At 44.8% G+C, this 21,375-nt stretch overlaps 1 protein-coding gene across 3 annotated transcripts in view; it reads right to left on the bottom strand.

The window, feature by feature from the left end:
• The window catches only part of SLC41A1 (solute carrier family 41 member 1), a 39,373-nt gene extending 35,286 nt beyond the window's left edge, over positions 1–4,087 (bottom strand). Inside the window, exons 1-2 of one of the 3 annotated variants that reach the window (XM_035121428.3) lie at positions 3,939–4,087; positions 578–1,919 (exon numbers count right to left, since the gene is read on the bottom strand). In XM_035121428.3, the coding sequence (XP_034977319.2) occupies positions 578–964 (387 nt within the window). In that variant the 5' untranslated portion in view covers positions 965–1,919; positions 3,939–4,087. Of the gene's footprint in view, positions 1–577; positions 1,920–3,699 lie in introns of all 3 variants that reach the window. The other 2 variants (XM_060277117.2, XM_035121429.3) reach the window with 2 other exon arrangements.
• Positions 4,088–21,375: the final 17,288 nt, after the last annotated feature.

Consider the following 21,375-nt stretch of genomic DNA (forward strand, 5'->3'; position numbering starts at 1 on the left):
CCCCACATTGGCAACTCTTCAGGCACATATATGATCGTCAGTTCTGTAAACACCACCAAAAGTGCATTTTTTAAAAAGTTCGGTTCACATTTTTGGGTGTGTGTGTGTGTGTTGGGTTTGGCACTACTGTATTTACTTCTAGGGTCTGAACTTTTGGGAGAACTCTAGATGTCTTTACATTCCTGACACTCCATCTCTAAGAAGTAGAAGTTTATTTTCAATTCAGAGGCTGGGTTTTAGAGTTTATGTTCCTTTAAAGCTGAGATTTATAAGAAAAAGATGGGTCTTGGGTTATTAAAAAGTATTCAGATTCAGGAACAGAAAGAGTGGGTCACACTGCTATTGACCACCTAAACTTTAATTGCTTCCAGAAGAGGGAGGCTTATTCTACCTCTCACATGTGCAATCTAAGGAGGATGAGCCTGAAAAAAAGAGGAATGGAAAACCTCTGCCTCCCACCAAAGTAATGAGCAGCAAATCACTCTCATGGGATTTAAAAGCCACTAACAATAAAGTAAGTTACAAGTCCAGATACAGAATTTTGAGCCCATTCTATGCTGAAGGCTTTTTGTCTTACCTGCACAATGTCCAGGACCATCCCAGCTGCTACTGTCCCAAACCCTGCCAGCAGGAAAGGAAAGAGGACTTGCAGCCCAATGGAAAAGGAGGTCTCTTTTAGAGGAGAGGTTGGTTCTGGGCCGCGGTCTGTGCTGGTATCATCACTCTCCGTAGTTTGACTGCCATTCTCTAGCAGGGCATCTTCCTCACGCAGCCCTTTGGCATTGGCTCGGGACTCTATCACTACCACCTCAACACCTCCTCCTTCTTCGGGCCCTAAAAACTCGGAAGATTCAACGAGATGTTCTCGGTCAGGACTGGAGAGACAGTCTATAGGGCCAGCAACAATGGGTAGCACAATGCCGTTGGTGTGATGAGCTTCCTTCTGTTCCAGCTTGGAGGTCATGTTGCAAGATTATTCCAGCCTTCAACCCTCGATATACTACAGAAGGGACGCAGCAGAGAAAAAGTCTTTTGCTTGGGGGTTAAGCCAATATGCCTTTCGACATATATATTCCAAATCCTCCAGTTCGACAATTCTGTCCTTAGCCGCAAGGTCTGCTCCCCTAGCAAAAACCCCCATCAAGCACAATCCAGAGCGGGAGACGCCAGCCACAGAGCCAGCAAAGACACTGCAGTAGATTCTGGTGAGATCAAATCCACTCTGCTTCAACCTTCCCTGGAGTTCTCTCTCAAGGCAAGAGTCTTTGGGGAACACTCGGTGCAAAATGTAAAGTGCCTGCAATTGTTAGTTTCTTTGGTTTGTAAGTTTCCAGAGCATCAGCTTCTCAAATCCTGATATCAAGCTCAGGTCTTAATGAAACAACTAATTCAGCTGCTCTTTAAAGTGGATGGGGAAAAGAGATTTTTCAGCAAAACCACTTTGTAGATTAGAGTCTTTAAAAACAGTTTTGAGATAAATTTGGATTCTAGCTTTAAAACAAACAAACAAAAAATAGAGTAAGTGCCGAGTTTAGTTTCCTAGGCAGTTCCTGCTACCCAGAAAGTTGGAAGGCTTGAGAAATTCTTCCCCCTCTTCTCCAGAATGAAAATCAGGGTTGCCTTGATTTCATGAGATTCCAGTCAATTATGAAGGGCTTGGTTCAGGTCTCCAGGCTGGCCTTCTGACCCTCTCCGACTGTCTCTTCACACTCTTCCCAAGACAGCCCGGCTATCAGTGAGCTGTGAGAAGGGACCACCCTTTTTCTCAGAAAGGAAATCTCTCACCTTACAACATGCGGCAATGAAGGCTCTTATTTAAAGCAACATGAAGATCCCAGACAGGCTTATGCTGTGAGCTTGTCCAATGCTAGCAACGGAAAATTCTTCTACAGACTCTTCAGGGAACACAGTGCTCTCACCTTAAAACACAGAAGAGTGGAAAATGCATGATACAATTTTTAGGCAACTAAAGAATAACTCATTCATAAAGTCCCTCCCTCCCTCCCTCCCATGTATTAGTGCATACATCAATAGCTTTACTGTTCTTCTATATGCCGGTGTTGTTTTTTATTATTTTTTTAAAAAAACTAAACACACATCAATATAAAAACAGCTGCAAAGGAAGAGGCCCTTATGTTTCCTCTGTTACTACCATGTCTATCCAATTTCCCCTTCCGACATTAAACTCTGTCTGAGATTTTCACACCCGACAGTCACAGGACATAACGCACAGATGTGTTCCATGCAGAGGACATTGTTCATTGCTGGTGAGCCAATGCAACTGCAACCAATGAACACCCTTGAAACAGAGACAGGCAAGCATGCTGTACCATCAGGGCCATTCCTCAATCAGGATGGACACGCACGGCATTTCTGAGTCCCAAAGCCAGAAAACTGACAGCTTCTGCCTGCAACAAGTAGGAAACCCATAAAATCCACGGCAGCGGCATGAATGTGTATGTACGCTACTGCCCTCTGCTGTGTGCAGGATGCTTTAATTCACCAGCTGCGTAGCTCACAAGAACGCAAGCAGCAGAGCGGAGCAGCGTGGAACCACAAGGTTCCAAGTTCCATTCTCCTTGCATTATAAAGCAGTCTCAAACCTACCAGTTTGTCAGTCTTTAAAGATATAACTTCACTGTGTAAATAAAGGGTAAAGAAATCCAGACACATCCCACCATCTAGTTCCTTTTCTTCCCAAACAATTGCTAACATATGGCTTGGGACAGAGTGGAAGGTGCATTAGCAACCTATGTATTGTATTTACACGTAGAGCCACATGTATAGCAAGCCATCTCAACACACTACAACAGTTACCGAAATAAAGTACTATTAAGGGCCATGCACCAGTTGTTGCTAGCAACACATAGGTCAGTCACATTAGTGAGAGACAGTGTTGCATGGGTAACTGCATAGACTTAGAAGCCAATGCAATTTTGAATACAGAGGTTTAAACCTTTGAAGTATGTTCCAAACAATTTTACTCATGAGACATCAGATAGCCACATTGCCTAAAATCTACAATTTCATCTAATGTTTATTGGAGGAGAGCATCAAGGAACTCCCGGTTACAGTTTGAAGACTCTCACGTGTGAAGGAAGCATAATACAAGACACTCATTCTTGGATAAGCAACCCAACTTTTGTATTAGAATAAATTTGGAAAGGAAGTGATGTTTAAGATATGTGTTAGTCAGCAGCAGCTCATTTACCATGAAATTGCATGACACACATCACCTACAATGCAATTCAGGGTTCTGAGTAACCCATCTAGTTTCATAATCCACACACAGACACAAGCCCTTTCTGATAGCAAGTTACAATTGGAGTATCCCTTCACATGCTGTACCCTCATCCATTCTATTAATACACTACATCCTTAGATCAATCCTCCAATACTCTACACTTGTGACCCTGCCTGCTCAGTCAGAAAGTCAAATCCAAGCCAGCCATAATTTAATAAGACACATTTATGTGGTTTTTTTTACTATTCCCACCGATCCATACTACCAATCTATTCCATCGCCCCAGCATGGAAAACAAAGCTATTTGCCAGAACACCAGATCTGAACCATAAAGCCACATTAAAGCCCCACTATCTTTACAGTAAGTATGTACCCTTCAACCATACACACACACACTCCCCACTCCAAAGAGAAACCAGATGCCCAGAAAATGGTACAAGGGAGCAGCCACCTACCCTAATGGGGACTATGCTTCTTAGCTATATCCATCCGACAACAATTATCCTAAACAAGCTATTCTTCCTTGCTGGTCCTCCCACCAAAGCACAAGTCCTCGTTGCAAGGAAGAGGACTGATTAGGTGGCTCCGTCGTAAGCCAAGCCCCTTGCCCTGTCCCTTTAAAGTCTCCCTTAGGAGCCCAAGGGGTCTTCAGCCCAAGGAATCCACTCTCACGAGAGGAGCGAGGGGAGCCTACCTGCCGCCTCCTGAGCCCGGCTTCCTGCCTCTTCTGGGATCCTGCCCCTTCTCTTGCTCCCCCCGCCCCCCGACGGCGACCTCTCGCTGCCACTGCTTACATTGCAATTGGACTGGGGATGGAGAAAGCGCTGCTTTGCCAGAGGAGCAAGGTAAGAGGCGGAGCTTGCCTATAAGCCCCCTCCCCTCGCTCGAGGAATTGACAATCGCGGCGTCCAATGGGAGCGCGGCGCCCGCCCGCTTGCTTCACGTCGATTGGCTCGCCGCCGTCGACGCGGATGACAGGTGCGAGCGGCCCCGGCGGATTGGTAGCAGCGCCGGCCAACCGCAGCAGGGAAGGAGGCGGACTCGGCGGGAGGGGGGAAGTCTTTGCTGTGTGGGCAAGACAGGCTGCAGGCTTGGCAGAGTGGGAGCCAATCACGTGCTCGCCGCAAAAGCCGTGGCATTCCTGGGCAGTTAGTTGCGGCAGCTGCTCAGAGGCGGGCGGAGGGGCTTCTTCCCAACCTGCAGGCTGCGAGCGAGTCAGGATGTTATCTGGCGGTGGCGCCTAAGCAACATTGGAGTCCCCCCTCCCCGGCAGTGGAGTGAAAGTGGTAGAATGGGCTGTACCATCTCAGGCTGCTGGTGGGCGGCAACATTTTCCATTGCTGTCGTAAGTAAGCGCAACAAGCAAGCTCCCTGCAAGCAGAAATCTAGCCCAGGAAAGAGAGGTACCTGCATCCTTGACATGGTAGTTTTCTGCTACAGGGAGGCTCCTATTTACATAAGGGAGCCACCAAAAATCGGTCTGCACTTGGAAGTGGTGCAGTCTGTTCTACCACTTCAGGGCTCTAGTATCTCATTCTGCGGCAGGCGTTAGGCTAGGTCATACGGTGGATGGCTATTTATTTTTCAGTCGACTCATTATATGTGGGACAAGCTTATTGTGGTTATCCAGCTCCATATCTAATTTAGTTCTCAGTTGAAAAACACAGCAGGATTCCTGAGGTTGCAGCCCTAATTGCCCTTAATAGCAAGTAAGACCCACTGCACACTGTGGGACACGCTTCTGAGTATACATGCGTAGCATTGCGCTGTAGGCCTAAATAAGGGGTGCGGAGACATAGGCATTTCCCCTCTAGTCTTGAAGTGCTTATTCCAGTCCCAGGTGTATGAGGAGCCTCTCAGTGGCAAGAGGACACTGTATGTTCAAAGAAATACTATTCAAAAGGCTTCATCTAGGCTTTAGAAATAGTTCTGGGACTGAACCTTATGAGCTAAGGCTTAAATCTTAAAGTCATCCCTGGTTTGCAAAAATTAGTAGATAAATAAATTAGCACCATCTTTTCCAGCTAAAACAAAAACAAAACAGGTGAAATTTGGTGTATTATTATTTAGTAGAAATGTGAGATCGTTCAGAAGCTGTCAAGAATGGGGAAATGTGAAATTTAGAAGGCAAGTGATGCCTTTCCATGTCAATTGAAACTGCCTCTCTGCACAGCTACTTTCATTCAAGGTCTTCTGAGACACCAACAAAGCAATGTTGCAACATGGAGCTAGTTTTGATTACATTTCCTTACCAGTGCAAATGAATGTGAAGGGACTTGCTCAAGGCCTTATATTTTGATTCTGGCAAAGCCAATTTCCCTGACTGCTATATCTCAACTACAAGGAGGTATGTAGCCTTCCTTTACGTATGGTTACTTAGAAGAAAGTCGCATTCAGTCCAATGAGGGTTACTCCAAAATCAGTGTGCTTAGAGAGGGAACCATATTTACTCAGAATATCTGGCACTGAATGCGTAAACAAAACTAGATGCAATTGCAAAATTACCTGATTAAATTATTTATATTTGCATTTATCTTATAGTATGCATCACTGCAGAGTACCCCAACTCCCCAAAACTGGTTTGTGTGTTGAATTTAGAGCTTGGGCTTGACTTTTCAAAGTTTGGGACTAATGGAAAAATATGTGGTGAGTAGGAAATAGGCAGAAAGAAATAAGCAGGAAGTTGTCTAATAGGCACGATAGTCACGCCAAGTAGGGGGGGGGGGAAATGCTACCTGATTCCCCCACTCTTACAACCAACCACATTTTTGAGTTTGAGAAATTTGCTCATTGCAATATAGTTTATGTGGGGCTTCTTTTGCACTTGATCCAGAAGCTGCTGTTAATGCAGAATGCTGCAGCATGATAGTGACAAAAATGAGACCCTGTGCACATAGAACATCTCTGAACATCTCTGGTCAGAGATTTGTAATGGTTGTTGTTGTTGTTGTTTAGTCGTTTAGTCGTGTCCGACTCTTCGTGACCCCATGGACCATAGCACGCCAGGCACTCCTGTCTTCCACTGCCTCCCGCAGTTTGGTCAAACTCATGTTCGTAGCTTCGAGAACACTGTCCAACCATCTTGTCCTCTGTCGTCCCCTTCTCCTAGTGCCCTCCATCTTTCCCAACATCAGGGTCTTTTCCAAGGATTCTTCTCTTCTCATGAGGTGGCCAAAGTACTGGAGCCTCAGCTTCACGATCTGTCCTTCCAGGGAGCACTCAGGGCTGATTTCCTTAAGAATGGATAGGTTTGATCTTCTAGCAGTCCATGGGACTCTCAAGAGTTTCCTCCAGCACCATAATTCAAAAGCATCAATTCTTCTGCGATCAGCCTTCTTTATGGTCCAGCTCTCACTTCCATACATCACTACTGGGAAAACCATAGCTTTAACTATACGGACCTTTGTCGGCAAGGTGATGTCTCTGCTTTTTAAGATGCTGTCTAGGTTTGTCATTGCTTTTCTCCCAAGAAGCAGGCGTCTTTTAATTTCGTGACTGCTGTCACCATCTGCAGTGATCAAGGAGCCCAAGAAAGTAAAATCTCTCACTGCCTCCATTTCTTCCCCTTCTATTTGCCAGGAGGTGATGGTACCAGTGGCCATGATCTTGGTTTTTTTGATGTTGAGCTTCAGACCATATTTTGCGCTCTCCTCTTTCACCCTCATTAAAAGGTTCTTTAATTCCTCCTCGCTTTCTGCCATCAAGGTTGTGTCATCTGCATATCTGAGGTTGTTGATATTTCTTCCGGCAATCTTAATTCCGGCTTGGGATTCATCTAGTCCAGCCTTTCGCATGATGAATTCTGCATATAAGTTAAATAAGCAGGGAGACAATATACAACCTTGTCGTACTCCTTTCCCAATTTTGAACCAATCCGTTGTTCCATATCCAGTTCTAACTGTAGCTTCTTGTCCCACATAGAGATTTCTCAGGAGACAGATGAGGTGATCAGGCACTCCCATTTCTTTAAGAACTTGCCATAGTTTGCTGTGGTCGACACAGTCAAAGGCTTTTGCATAGTCAATGAAGCAGAAGTAGACGTTTTTCTGGAACTCTCTAGCTTTCTCCATAATCCAGCGCATGTTTGCTATTTGGTCTCTGGTTCCTCTGCCCTTTCGAAATCCAGCTTGCACTTCTGGGAGTTCTCGGTCCACATACTGCCTAAGCCTGCCTTGTAGAATTTTGAGCATAACCTTGCTAGCGTGTGAAATGAGCGCAATTGTGCGGTAGTTGGAGCATTCTTTGGCACTGCCCTTCTTTGGAATTGGGATGTAGACTGATCTTCTCCAATCCTCTGGCCATTGCTGAGTTTTCCAAACTTGCTGACATATTGGGTGTAGCACCTTAACAGCATCATCTTTTAAAATTTTAAATAGTTCAGCTGGAATATCATCACTTCCACTGGCCTTGTTATTAGCAGTGCTTTCTAAGGCCCATTTGACTTCACTCTCCAAGATGTCTGGCTCAAGGTCAGCAACCACACTACCTGGGGTGTACGAGACCTCCATATCTTTCTGGTATGGTTGTATTAGTATATAAAACCATTGGGACTAGTTTACTTGTGGGATTGATTCACACCAAATATGCTCACTCAGCCACTTTGATCTGCAGAACTGGCTCTGTTACAGCTGCATTTGTAAGAAAATGATCTTTTAGTGTAGCAGCACCTACAGTTTGGAATTCCCTACTGACTGACATCTCTGTTGAAAACATTTTTGTTTAGACAAGCCTATCCAAACATAGAAATTACATGTGTTTTATTTTTAGCTAGTGTTGATTTTAATCTACAGGGGGGGATGTGTTTAGCTTTTTAATATAATTTTAATGTTTTATTTTATATTGTTGTAAGTGGATTAGAAGCTTTTTATAATTAAGCAATGTATAATTTTTTTTGATTACCATATATAAAACTTGCATTTGAAGTCCTATTGAGTGTTGGAATTTATGTCAAAGTGAGCATGCTTCAAATCAGGTTACAAATGGTACATCCTCTAATTTTCCCCACCCCTTCTTGACACTGTTTTAGAAACTTAAATTCACATTTGCCCTATTTGATGCACAGTGCAACTGGCACTACCATCCCTCTGGTTCTTGCCATTCCACATCACTTTCCCATTGTGCCTACTGCATCCTTCAAACCAAGCACTCCATCCCCATCTTGGCTTGGAGGCTACTAAGCATTCACATATGTCTATAGCCCTTTGGCCTCTATGCTTAGGTTTCATGACCAGTTATATGCCTATGGGGTAGCTCTATCTATTTTGATCATTAGAAATGTGCCCACTTTCTCCGAGGGTTAAGTTTAATGCTGCTTTTCCAGCTTTTTGATGTTAAGCTCCATCACTCTGGTTCCATTTAGTTCAATCCTTTTTGTACAGGCCTAGTGTGTCCCAAAGCATCCCCCCAGTGACTTCCAAATTGAAACCCTTCCTTCTGACATCACCATTTCATCCATGAATCAGCTCTGCCTATCTACCGTAATTAGCCCTACATATGAAAGAGGTAGGGACCCAGGTGGCGCTGTGGGCTAAACCACTGAGCCTAGGGCTTGCTGATCAGAAGGTCGGCGGTTTGAATCCCTGTGACGGGGTGAGCTCCCGTTGCTTGGTCCCAGCTCCTGCCAACCTAGCAGTTCGAAAGCACATAAAAATGCAAGTAGATAAATAGGAACCGCTATAGCGGGAAGGTAAACGGCGTTTCCATGTGCTGCTCTGGTTTGCCAGAAGCGGCTTTGTCATGCTGGCCACATGACCTGGAAGCTGTACGCCGGCTCCCTCGGCCAATAATGCGAGATGAGCGTGCAACCCCAGAGTCGGTCACAACTGGACCTAATGGTCAGGGGGCCCTTTACCTTTACCTATGAAAGAGGTAGCATTTCAGTGACAGTTGTCTTGGAGATCCTGGGTTTCAGCTTTCTGCAACCTAAATTTTGCTTTTAGGACCACACTTCTGCAGTTCCTCATGTCATTGTTAGCCACCAGTTCCTCCCCAGCATTATCTGTCAACCTACCCAGATCTAGATAAGTGTGACATCTTCTGCTTTCACACTAGTCAGGCAAACCACTAGGCAGTGATACACCCGTAACAAACCCACCCCTGTATTTCTCATTATCAAATTGAGCCCACACCCTCACAGGCATATCCTGTTTGTCCCCCAAGGAATAGGGTATTGTTGCTCTCTTCCCCTGAATTATGCCCTTCTTCCAATAACCTCTTTCCCCACACCAGAGGAGCTGTCAGGCCAGGAGTGGTCCCCAAAGGCCACATTCAAAAAGACCTTACCTTCTCCTCACACATACTTGCTTTGCATATCTGCTTAACTGTTCATCTTGACATTTCATCAGCTGGGTCTCCATTTGTGCCTGTATTCTAAGGAGTCTTTTTTTGCGCCTTCCTAGATCTGGGGCCCATGAGGCACCAAGAGTCTCAAATTGATCCAGAGCCAGGCACCATATTCTATGAACCATTACGGCAGCTTGCCTAAGACAGAAAGGGAACTGTTGGCCTGTTTTCTGAAGTGCTTAGGCTTGGGTTGGTAAACCTATAGCCCAGGCATCCCCAAACTTCGGCCCTCCAGATGTTTTGGCCTACAACTCCCATGATCCCTAGCTAACAGGACCAGTGGTTGGGAAAGATGGGAATTGTAGTCCAAAACATCTGAAGGGCCGAAGTTTGGGGGTGCCTGCTATAGCCCTTCAGAGACTGTCGGACCCCAGTTCCCATCAGCTCCAGCCAGCATGGCCAGTGCTCTGGGATGTTGGGAATTGTAGTCCTGCAACATCTGGGCAGCCACACGGTCCCCCATGACTGCTTTACTCAATAAATTGCCACAGCTGCACTCATTTACTCCTAACAGTCCAGGTTTTGCAAACAAACAAAAGCACGATGGGGAAAATTCAATGTCGCTCTAAGTTGATCTTTCTATCGGGGCTAGGATTTTGGTTTGTCAGATGGAAGGATTCCCCCCTATTGGAAGGGAAGTGGCATGGAGGTAGGAGGGAAGGAAAAGCTTGATTGTGCAAGTGGAAGTCTTTACTCAGGGCTTCTGCTGATCAATCCCCCCCAGGAGTTGAATAACACCCTATACGCAATTGAAATATTAGAACATTAGAAAGCTAACCATAGAATCATAGAATCATAGAGTTGGAAGAGACCACAAGGGCCATCCAGTCCAACCCCCTGCCAAGCAGGAAACACCATCAAAGCATTCTTCACATATGGCTGTCAAGCCTCTGCTTAAAGACCTCCAAAGAAGGAGAGACCACCACACTCCTTGGTAGCAAATTCCACTGCCGAACAGCTCTTACTGTCAGGAGGTTCTTCCTAATGTTTAGGTGGAATCTTCTTTCTTGAAGTTTGAATCCATTGCTCCGTTTCCGCTTCTCTGGAGCTGCAGAAAACAATCTTTCTCCCTCCTCCTCCATATGACATCCTTTCATATATTTAAACATGGCTATCATATCACCCCTTAACCTTCTCTTCTCCAGGCTAAACATACCCAGCTCCCTAAGCATCGTTTCCAGGCCTTTGACCATTTTGGTTGCCCTCTTCTGGACACGTTCCAGCTTGTCAGTATCCTTCTTGAACTGTGGTGCCCAGAACTGGACACAGTACTCCAGGTGAGGTCTGACCAGAGCAGAATACAGTGGTACTATTACTTCCCTAGATCTAGATGCTATACTCCCATTGGTGCAGCCCAGAATTGCATTGGCTTTTTTAGCTGCTGCATCACACTGCTGACTCATGTCAAGTCTGTGGTCTACCAAGACTCCTAGATCCTTTTCACATGTACTGCTCTCAAGCCAGGTGTCACCCATCCTGTATTTGTGCCTTTCATTTTTTTGGCCTAAGTGTAGTACCTTACATTTCTCCTTGTTAAAATTCATCTTGTTTGCTTTGGCACAGTTGTCTGTTAAGGTCATTTTGAAGTGTGATCCTGTCCTCTGGGGTATTAGCCACCCCTCCCAATTTGGTGTCGTCTGCAAACTTGCTCAGGGTGCCCTCAAGCCCATCATCCAAGTCATTGATAAAGATGTTGAATAAGACTGGGCCCAAGACAGAACCCTGTGGCACCCCACTAGTCACTACTCTCCAGGTTACTGATCTTATGTCATGGTTCAGGAGAGGGAGGGAAACACCATGGTTAAAGCTGATTGACAAGCTTAACAGAGGCCAAGGACTCAGGTTTGTGAGGAAGCAATGAAGATAAATGTTGACATATTCAAATCTCTGGGTTTGAAAGAACTGCATCAACACTTTTCTTCCAGGGGAAGAAACATTCCTAATTATTCCAGGTGGGAAAGATTCAAAAGATCAATAATGCAAAAGATTTTCCATAGCTTTTATTTATTTATTTTTCAAAAAGCAAACTGGAAATGTAGTATTGGATTTGAAAGATCTCAAACAGTCACAATTTGTGAAGGAAGGGGAATTTATTCCTTCCCCAAGAAGGATATTGATTTGTCCAGCTTTGTTGGACAAATGCGCAGGGATCAATCCAATAAGATAACAGACTGCCAGGGATTTCTGAAGAATCTTTGTTAGATTTTTACCTGGGTCATTAGGACCCAAATGCTCTGGGTCAAGAAAACTACTAGCACAGGCTATTAGATACCTCTTCCAATTCTAAGCTGATAGTATTTTCACTGCCTGTTCTATATCACTTCTGTGTGAATACACAGGATTTCTGGCTTCTATTCCCTGGTTGTAGTGGGAGGAATAAATCCCTTATGCTTACTAAAAAGAGCCAGCATCTTTGACAATCTCAAGCTAAGACTATGATGTGGACAGTTATGCCATGGCCCAATTTAGCACTCTGAAGTCTATGCCTATACGGATCTTGAGACAATCATATCTTTACAGTATATTTGTCCTCCCAGGCATCAGCTATCTACCAGAGTCTATTTTTCCTGTCACTATTCACCTTGGCTACTGTCGTTTTGGATAGCCAAACAGCTCGAATGACTAATGACATGTGGTCTAAGATCTATAGCCAACTGGGACATGACTTTGAACAAACCTTTATTGACTTTGCTTGGCAGGTATCAGCCAGGGTGAAGAATCCAGTATTATCTAGAGGGCCACAACTCTTAACATCCCTGACCATTGGCCATAGTGGCCAGGGCTGATGGAAACTATAGTCATGTGGTGGGTATCACATTGGCAGCCCCTGCTTTATGCTTTCTCTTGCTACCAAATCACATCCATAATTTCTCTAGCATTTCTCTTTGGCCAGGAGAACAAATGACTTCTTGGACTTTGACCCAACCCCCTGACAGAGTCAAATGCTGTGAGCTTCATATAGGAACTACCGTACAGTACTGGGCGAATTAATGTGATTTCCTTATCTGAAAGGTCAGAGGTATGGCAATGACAACAGTTCCTTCCATGAAATGGAAGTCCATCAACCTCATCAAGAAACAGGTACAGACTAACATCTCCTTTCTCTGACAGGTATCTGAAGAAGTGTGCATGTACACGAAAGCTCATACCAATGACAAACTTAGTTGGTCTCTAAGGTGCTACTGGAATAATTTCATTTTTTTGTTCCGAATAGTTCCCTCTGACATTGTAATCTACAAACACACAGCTGCCCAGCCATGGTGATCTCACCTGCTAGTCACCTGCTACACAAGATGCAAGAGATAATGTAAAATGCACCATTATGAACTCAGTTTTTCCCCTCTACTGGGATTTTATACATAGCTTAGATAATAGTATCCTCATATCCTGTGTCATTAAGCCAGATTCCTCTGCAAGCAGCTGTTGATCTGGTGTCAAAGCAGCCACCTGCCAAATAAAAATCTAGGTCATCTCACTCCACCCCCCATTACCATCCATTTTTATTCATTGAGAACATGAATTCATAAAACATGAAGGTGGGAGACAGCAGAAGGCTTTATAACAAACAAACTCACCTGTCTGATCCACAGGTTACATAAGCCTGGAAAAGAGATCATTATCTCATCCATTTTGTTTTGATCCCATTTAATGGAATCATTCCCCTCCTTGAACATCTCCACGGTGGACACACTTTTAGGTGCAGGAGCTCATCATGATACCCCCTCCCTCACAGGCATAATCCCAAAGGAGAGTCTGAAAATGTTGACTCATATGTACCCCGCAAATAGCAGCAGTACATAGTGTGATATCCAATTAAGTAATTTCATGCATAGTTGACTAGGATTGTCTAACTTAGGCATCCCCAAACTGTGGCCCTTCAGATGTTTTGGCCTACAACTCCCATGATCCCTAGCTAACAGGACCAGTGGTTGGGGAAGATGGGAATTGTAGTCCAAAACATCTGGAGGGCCAAAGTTTGGGGATGCCTGGTCTAACTCAAATCTGATGCTTTGCTTCCTTGAACTCAACAATGATTGTTTCTGAGTGCATAGGTTCGGCTTTTAAAACTTAAAACACATTGAGCTTTCATAAAAGGTCTTCAGTCTGATGAAATGCAACCTTTTAAAATCAGAAACACAAACATTCTTGCATAAATGTGTGTTATAACTTAAAAGGCTATTGTGTGAAGTAGGAGTTCCATTGAAGGAAAGGAAATATGTATCCAGAATTAGTCAGATTATTCATGTTTTGACATCCTCTATGTTAATTAATCTGTCAATCAGCAGTAAGATGTGAAAGCCTTATTGCATTCACAGGCCAGAATATGGAATGTGGAGGGGCCATCAATAACTCTGCCACTCTGGCAGATGGCATTATTGTTCTGCTATGAAAAAAAGTGCAGGGGCTGAGCTCTCCCATGTTCCACCTTCACTACATCACTGATATAATTAAAAAGAGCAGTTCACACCTCTCTGGTTGCCACTTGCTCACCAATTGGTGCATCCCTCCTTTTTAGATTACCAGGTGACTTTACATATGGTAGAGAAGCAGCATGAAGCAGCTCTGCCCAGACCTGGAATCTGAAGTCTTCTCAGAGGAGGGGGAGGAGCTCTCTCACAGCTGCAAGATCCAGCTTTCCTGACTTGGAGAAATGGAGCACATGAGCTCCTTGAATTCTGGGAGGGAAGAAAATGATGCTGCATGTGCTGCTACACAGTAGGCAGAAAGGAAGGAGACTATTTAGGTAAAAAAAAAAAGTAGTAACCTTAAAAGAGAGGGCAAAGAGAAACTTTTGTGTGATAGGAAGATGCGTATGATTTTGAGCATCTGTTCTGATTCTGCACTGTTGTTGTTTAGTCGTTTAGTCATGCCCTACTCTCCCTGCTTATTTAACTTATATGCAGAATTCATCATGCGAAAGGCTGGACTAGATGAATCCCAAACCGGAATTAAGATTGCTGGAAGAAATATCAACAACCTCAGATATGCAGATGACACAACCTTGATGGCAGAAAGTGAGGAGGAATTAAAGAACCTTTTAATGAGGGTGAAAGAGGAGAGCGCAAAATATGGTCTGAAGCTCAACATCAAAAAAACCAAGATCATGGCCACTGGTCCTATCACCTCCTGGCAAATAGAAGGGGAAGAAATGGAGGCAGTGAGAGATTTTACTTTCTTGGGCTCCTTGATCACTGCAGATGGTGACAGCAGTCACGAAATTAAAAGACGCCTGCTTCTTGGGAGAAAAGCAATGACAAACCTAGACAGCATCTTAAAAAGCAGAGACATCACCTTGCCGACAAAGGTCCGTATAGTTAAAGCTATGGTTTTCCCAGTAGTGATGTATGGAAGTGAGAGCTGGACCATAAAGAAGGCTGATCGCCGAAGAATTGATGCTTTTGAATTATGGTGCTGGAGGAGACTCTTGAGAGTCCCATGGACTGCAAGAAGATCAAACCTATCCATTCTTAAGGAAATCAGCCCTGAGTGCTCCCTGGAAGGACAGATCGTGAAGCTGAGGCTCCAATACTTTGGCCACCTCATGAGAAGAGAAGAATCCTTGGAAAAGACCCTGATGTTGGGAAAGATTGAGGGCACTAGGAGAAGGGGACGACAGAGGACAAGATGGTTGGACAGTGTTCTCGAAGCTACGAACATGAGTTTGACCAAACTGCGGGAGGCAGTGGAAGACAGGAGTGCCTGGCGTGCTATGGTCCATGGGGTCACGAAGAGTCGGACACGACTAAATGACTAAACAACAACAACACTCTTCCTGACCCCATGGACCAGAGCACGCCAGGCACTCCTGTCTTCCACTGCCTCCCGCAGTTTGGTCAGACTCATGTTGGTAGCTTCGAGAACACTGTCCAACCATCTCGTCCTCTGTCGTCCCCTTCTCCTAGTGCCCTCCATCTTTCCCAACATCAGGGTCTTTTCCAAGGATTCTTCTCTTCTCATGAGGTGGCCAAAGTACTGGAGCCTCAGCTTCACGATCTGTCCTTCCAGGGAGCACTCAGGGCTGATTTCCTTAAGAATGGATAGGTTTGATCTTCTAGCAGTCCATGGGACTCTCAAGAGTTTCCTCCAGCACCATAATTCAAAAGCATCAATTCTTCTGCGATCAGCCTTCTTTATGGTCCAGCTCTCACTTCCATACATCACTACTGATTCTGCACTACATGGTGCAATCTATTACCCTTAATTAATTAACTTGTATACTGCCGTATATTTCAGGACATTTCAAACCGGAGCAATGTCAGCAGTTAGGCCTCCTTGGTTATAATGAAGCACATTGCCAAACTGAATTGTACACAATACTGTAATAGAGCATTACACAAAGGACTCCATATCTTAATGCCCCGGCTTTGTCGCCCATCCTATTGCTTTGTCTCAGGCTTGACCATCTGAGCGGTCATTAAATCCATCATTTCCCCTCCCCTCGATTCGGTCATTTTCCTTCCTGCTTCATACCATTTCCTTTTGTGCCGGTAGCTGCTGTTCCTAAATCAGTCACAAAGGGGGGAATTGGGGTGGCACTCCCTTCCCCATCACGCTGAGCTCATTCTATCTGCAGCGCCTGCTGTCCCAGGAAACCAGTGCGACCGGAAAATGAGCACGAGTTCCTTTGCACGGCAGCTCTGAAGATACACCGTGCTGTGCAGTCGGGAAAAGGTTCCTGCGGCAGGGTTTCTGAGAGGCACCAACTAGCAAAACTGCATCTCCCATGAGGCCTGCTCTTGAGCACTCGGCAGCTAAAAGAACAGCAATCTTACTCTGTGAGCACTTATCACGTTGGACGTCTTGGATGTAGCCGCACAGCAAGGATGCAGTGGCTGCTGCCTGTCAGAGCTGGGGTTGAATAGCGAAAGGCAGCTGAGCAGGGCAGCTGAGGCCTGAAAAGTCAACAGGTACCACAGGGTTGAGAAGCAGAAAGAACAGCACTGAGAAGGGATTGGAAAAGGTCTTGCAGCAGCTGCAAGCGAAAACTCTCCTGCGCAGTCTGAAGTTTACCAAAGGTAACCAGCCAGGTGAAGCCCAGAAAGCAAGTTATCAGAGCCTGGAGGAAATGACTGTCAATACTACCTGTGGTACACTAAACCACCGCCATTTTGAAAAAGGGCAAAGAAAATGGAAACAAATCGTTAAAGATCAATGTGTAGGATGTGTAGTTTTTTTATATATAAATAAAATAAAATACAGAGCAGCACAGAGGCACAAACATTGTTCACAGGATTTGCCTCCTGTCTGTCCTCATCAGTTAGTGTGCAAACACTTTCGTGGATGCCTCCTAACTGGGAAACTGCTGCTCATTTTTGTTCTTTGTTCTCGCATAGATAGATACAGATATGGGATAACAAGATACCCTAGGCCTGGGATGCCTCTATTTTAGAAGATTGAAGGGAAAACCTGTCATGGCAGCTGATTCTGAAGTGAGGAAATAAGGATCTGGCTGCATGGATTAAAGAAGGCTTAGGGGATCAGGAGAAAAGAGAGGCAGCTGGTAATGAGTGGGGGAAAGCAAGGACTTACTTTTCTGGTGGGCGATTTGTATGGAAGGAAGGGGAGCTCTGGGCCATCCAAATGCTTCTAGAAGCTCACAAACAAGGCACAAAACTGGTGATGGTCTTTTCATGTTATTTGTCCCTAGTGCCTGATATTCAGTGGTAAACAGAACATGGAGGCCCATTGAGCAATCGTGGGTAACGGACGTTGATAGAACTATCTGAATTTGCAGCAATTAGGATCTCCTTTGGGGTTTTGTTTTGCTAAGTCACTACCCCATGTGACAGCTTTGAAGAGCTGTACAGCCCTTCTCCCAGTGTAAAATAGCACCCCCAAACTGATTTTAGTGTAATACATGTGGGTAGGAAGACTGGCGTGGCGTCATATGACATGACATGGGCTATATCAGGCACCTTCGACCTGCGGCCAGATGTTTTGGCCTACAACTCCCATGATCCCTAGCTAACAGGACCAGTGGCCGGGGAAGATGGGATTTGTAGTCCAAAACATCTGGAGGGCCGAAGTTTGGGGATGCCTGATCTAGATGATACTATTGGTCCATCTAATATTATTATCTTACATTTATACACCCCCCTTTTCTTCCTTCATGGAAACAAATGGAGTTTCCAGGCAGTTTCCCATTCCAGGAAGTCTCCCATGTGGGCACCTACCAGACCCAGGCTTACTTGGCTGCATAAAAGTGATGGCCTTATATGGCTTCAGTGTCCCATCCTTGCCTGCAGATGCCAGGGATTCAGCCTGGGACCTTGTGCAGTAGTACCCTGCTAACAAAAATGGTCTACCAAACACTTCCAGGAAGCTTTCAGGCAGGCTGTTGGTGCAACAGCATCCCCTACTGTTAGCCTCCAGCACCTGATAATTGGTGTTATGCTGCTTCTGAACATGGCGGTTCCATTTGGCCATCATGATTGATAGAAGGGCCTTGAATGGGTGAAGCTGAAGTGTATTGAAGAGTGGATGGGATTTATAGCAGCACACCTCTCCCCCCCCCCTTTCTGAAGGTGCCAGGTGCCTCCGTTAAATACACAGTTCCTGACATCTTGAGGCATGACAGACACGAACTCTCTGTGGTCACACGCTCGGAATAAATCTAGGCCTTAAAAATAGAAGTTGGCAAGACGGTTTGCTTTTGAAAAGGCAGGTGTGGGATTTGACCTTGCCTTAGATGTGATGCAGTGCTTTCTGTATGCTTCTGTAGTGTGCTTGCTCAGTGGGGTGGTATGTGCCTGGCATACAGCCAGGAGATTAGACAACTTTCTTGTTATTCTTATACCACAGCACTGTAGAAGATGCAGCAACTGCAGCAAGGAACCAGGGAAAAAAATATACAGCCCCAGAGTGCATGTGTCAGTCTAATTACAAAAATCACATTTTAACCCTTTCACACAACACAGGGCTAGAAAAATTGAGCTTGTTTTCTTTTTAGAAAAAACAAAGGTGAGACAGCGAAGCAATTACAGGTTGTAGGCCATGGGTAGGCAAACTAAGGCTTGGGGGCTGGATCCGGCCCAATCACCTTCTAAATCCGGCCTGCGGATTTTTACATGAGTAGAATGTGCGCTTTTATTTAAAATGCATCTCTGGGTTATTTGTGGGGCATAGGAATTTGTTCATCCCCCCCCCAAAAATATAGTCCAGCCCCCCCCCAAAGGTCTGAGGAACAGTGGACTGACCCCCTGCGGAAAAAGTCTGCTGACCCCTGTTGTAGGCAGTTAGTTCTAATCAGAGTAGACCCACTGAAATTAATATACATGACCAGCTTGCATCTGCCACTTTCCATGGGTTTATTCTGAGTAGAATATGGATGGCTACAACAGCACCCACCCACAAACCTTCATCTATTTATCTACCTATCTAATATTTTTGTAAGAAAGTCATCACACTGAAGTTTGCACGGCTGCCAGTAGGTGGCCATGTGAGCAGCATGACAGCAGTGGGTAGGCAGAACAAATGAGTGAAATAGGTAGGCCAGCAGCATGAGTGAGCAAGGCAGCAGAGCAAGTAGGCAGGTGGCCCAGGCAGCCTTCCCATGTTCCCTATAATTTGCCGTGTCATAAGTACATGGGCATAAGCCGCCCTGTGACTATAACGTCAAGTCTTTAGGTCATTAGGTGAAGAGGTTTAAACTTTTTCCACCCACTCCAGCCCTGTGTCTACTTTAATTCCCCTCTGTTTTTGTTGTTACCACTATCAGTGGGGTCTTGACTGAGAGTAGGGCAAAGAAAAAATGAGGGAGGGGAGAATCCAGTCCCCTGGGTCTGGGTTAACCACCCACTTTAGAGAGTTTAGGTCTCATCTTAACCAGAGCATGATGCCCTTAAATCTACTGGTATTCCATTATAACCCTGGTTACAGGTAGGTAGCCGTGTTGGTCTGGATCGAAGTAAAATAAAAAAATTCCTTCAGTAGCACCTTAAAGACCAACTAAGTTTTTATTTTGGTATGAGCTTTCGTGTGCATGCACACTTCTTCAGATACAGTGAAATGGAAGTTTCCAGGCACTTATGTAGAGAAGGGGTGGGGAGGGGTGGGGATGGGGATGGGGAGGGGGGATCACTCAGAAGGTTTTGCATGAAGGTTTTGCATCTTCAGCCATCTCAACCCTTGCTTTTTCATGCAAAACCATTTGCAGTCGTTTGCGGTCATCAACAGCTATCAGTCAGTCAATCACCCATTTCCACCACCCTTCTGAGTGATCCCCCCTCCCCATCCCCATCCCCATCCCTCCCCACCCCTTCTCTACATAAGTGCCTGGAAACTTCCATTTCACTGTATCTGAAGAAGTGTGCATGCACACGAAAGCTCATACCAAAATAAAAACTTAGTTGGTCTTTAAGGTGCTACTGAAGGAATTTTTTTATTTCCATTATAACCCCCGAGTCTTTATTGGGCTAATGTGCTAATATCACACCCTTGGCTCTGGTTAGGAAAGCAGAGCATGATGGGGCCTAACAGTTAAAAGTTGCAGGGGCTTGCCTGCCAAAAATCAAGCTCTGCTGACCTTCATTCTTCCTTTTCTCTGTGAAATTCATTTGACAAACACTGTCAGGCAAAGCAGATAAGTGGGGGGGGGGGGGGAGAGGGTGTTTGCCCCATTTCCAGGAATTCCCCTCACCCCCCTGTTAAAGAGAGGCCTAAATCCCCTTTTCAGTTCGGAGTGTACTACTCACTTTTCAAAGAGCACAACCTGATCAAGAAAACCTGCCAGAAATATATTTTTAGGGCGAGCCAAAGGAGCCAAGAGTACAGGATTATAAATGGATGGGAACCCCCATCCTCCTCCATGTGCAGGAATGTAGCATGATGATTTCCCACTAAATGCCCAGGGTGTGAGCAGCCAAAGGCTACAGGGCACAGCAAACATTGCGGCATTTATCAGAAGAACCTGCCGTCCATGCCCCGCTTTCAAGCATATAGAAGTATTATTTATCCCTTTGGTTTGTCATTACTTTGGCTCTATTACAGGAGTTAAAAGCTTGTTTTACACCAACCAAACTTTCTGCCTCTCAGCAAATTGGCCGAAATACCTGCTGTATCACTGCAGGATCAATGGCCCAATAGCGGAAATTAAACCAGAGGGCAGGAAATGTGAATTTGCCCACTCCACTTTAATTCATAGTATGAATGCAACTAATACAGGACCCTAAGAAAAACAATAATTTTCTTTACAAGATCTCAAATTTTCTATACAAGATCCCACAGTAGCTGTCTTATTACAAAAGAATTTCAGAAATAGACTGGAAAGAGAAGTTGCTGAATTGCAACTTATTACCAAACTTAAAACCATGGAGAGACCTGGTCTGAATAGAGACATTGGATTCTTATCTCATTATTCATGATAAAGCTATTTTTAGCCATCTCACCCCTTGCTTTTTCCTGTAAGACCAATTGCAGTCGTTAACAGTTGTCAACAGGTTTACCACACCTATCATTTTTTAAAAAACATAATTTTTATTGATTTTCTGTTCACCCCCCCAACACCATTTACAACATTGATATTCAACAATTTCCATAAATGTTTACCACACCTATCAGAGCTGGACCATAAAGAAGGCTGATCGCCGAAGAATTGATGCTTTTGAATTATGGTGCTGGAGGAGACTCTTGAGAGTCCCATGGACTGCAAGAAGATCAAACCTATCTATCCATTCTGAAACTCCCCCCCCCCAAGCTCTTATCAAAACTCAGGTACAGAGATATCTGTGGGATAGTGCAGTGATTAAGACCATGTTCAAACAGTCACCACACATATCGTAGTCCTTTTT

This window comes from Zootoca vivipara, chromosome 7 (assembly GCF_965207765.1).
Source record: "Zootoca vivipara chromosome 7, rZooViv2.hap1.1, whole genome shotgun sequence".
NCBI classification, from domain to species: domain Eukaryota; kingdom Metazoa; phylum Chordata; class Lepidosauria; order Squamata; family Lacertidae; genus Zootoca; species Zootoca vivipara.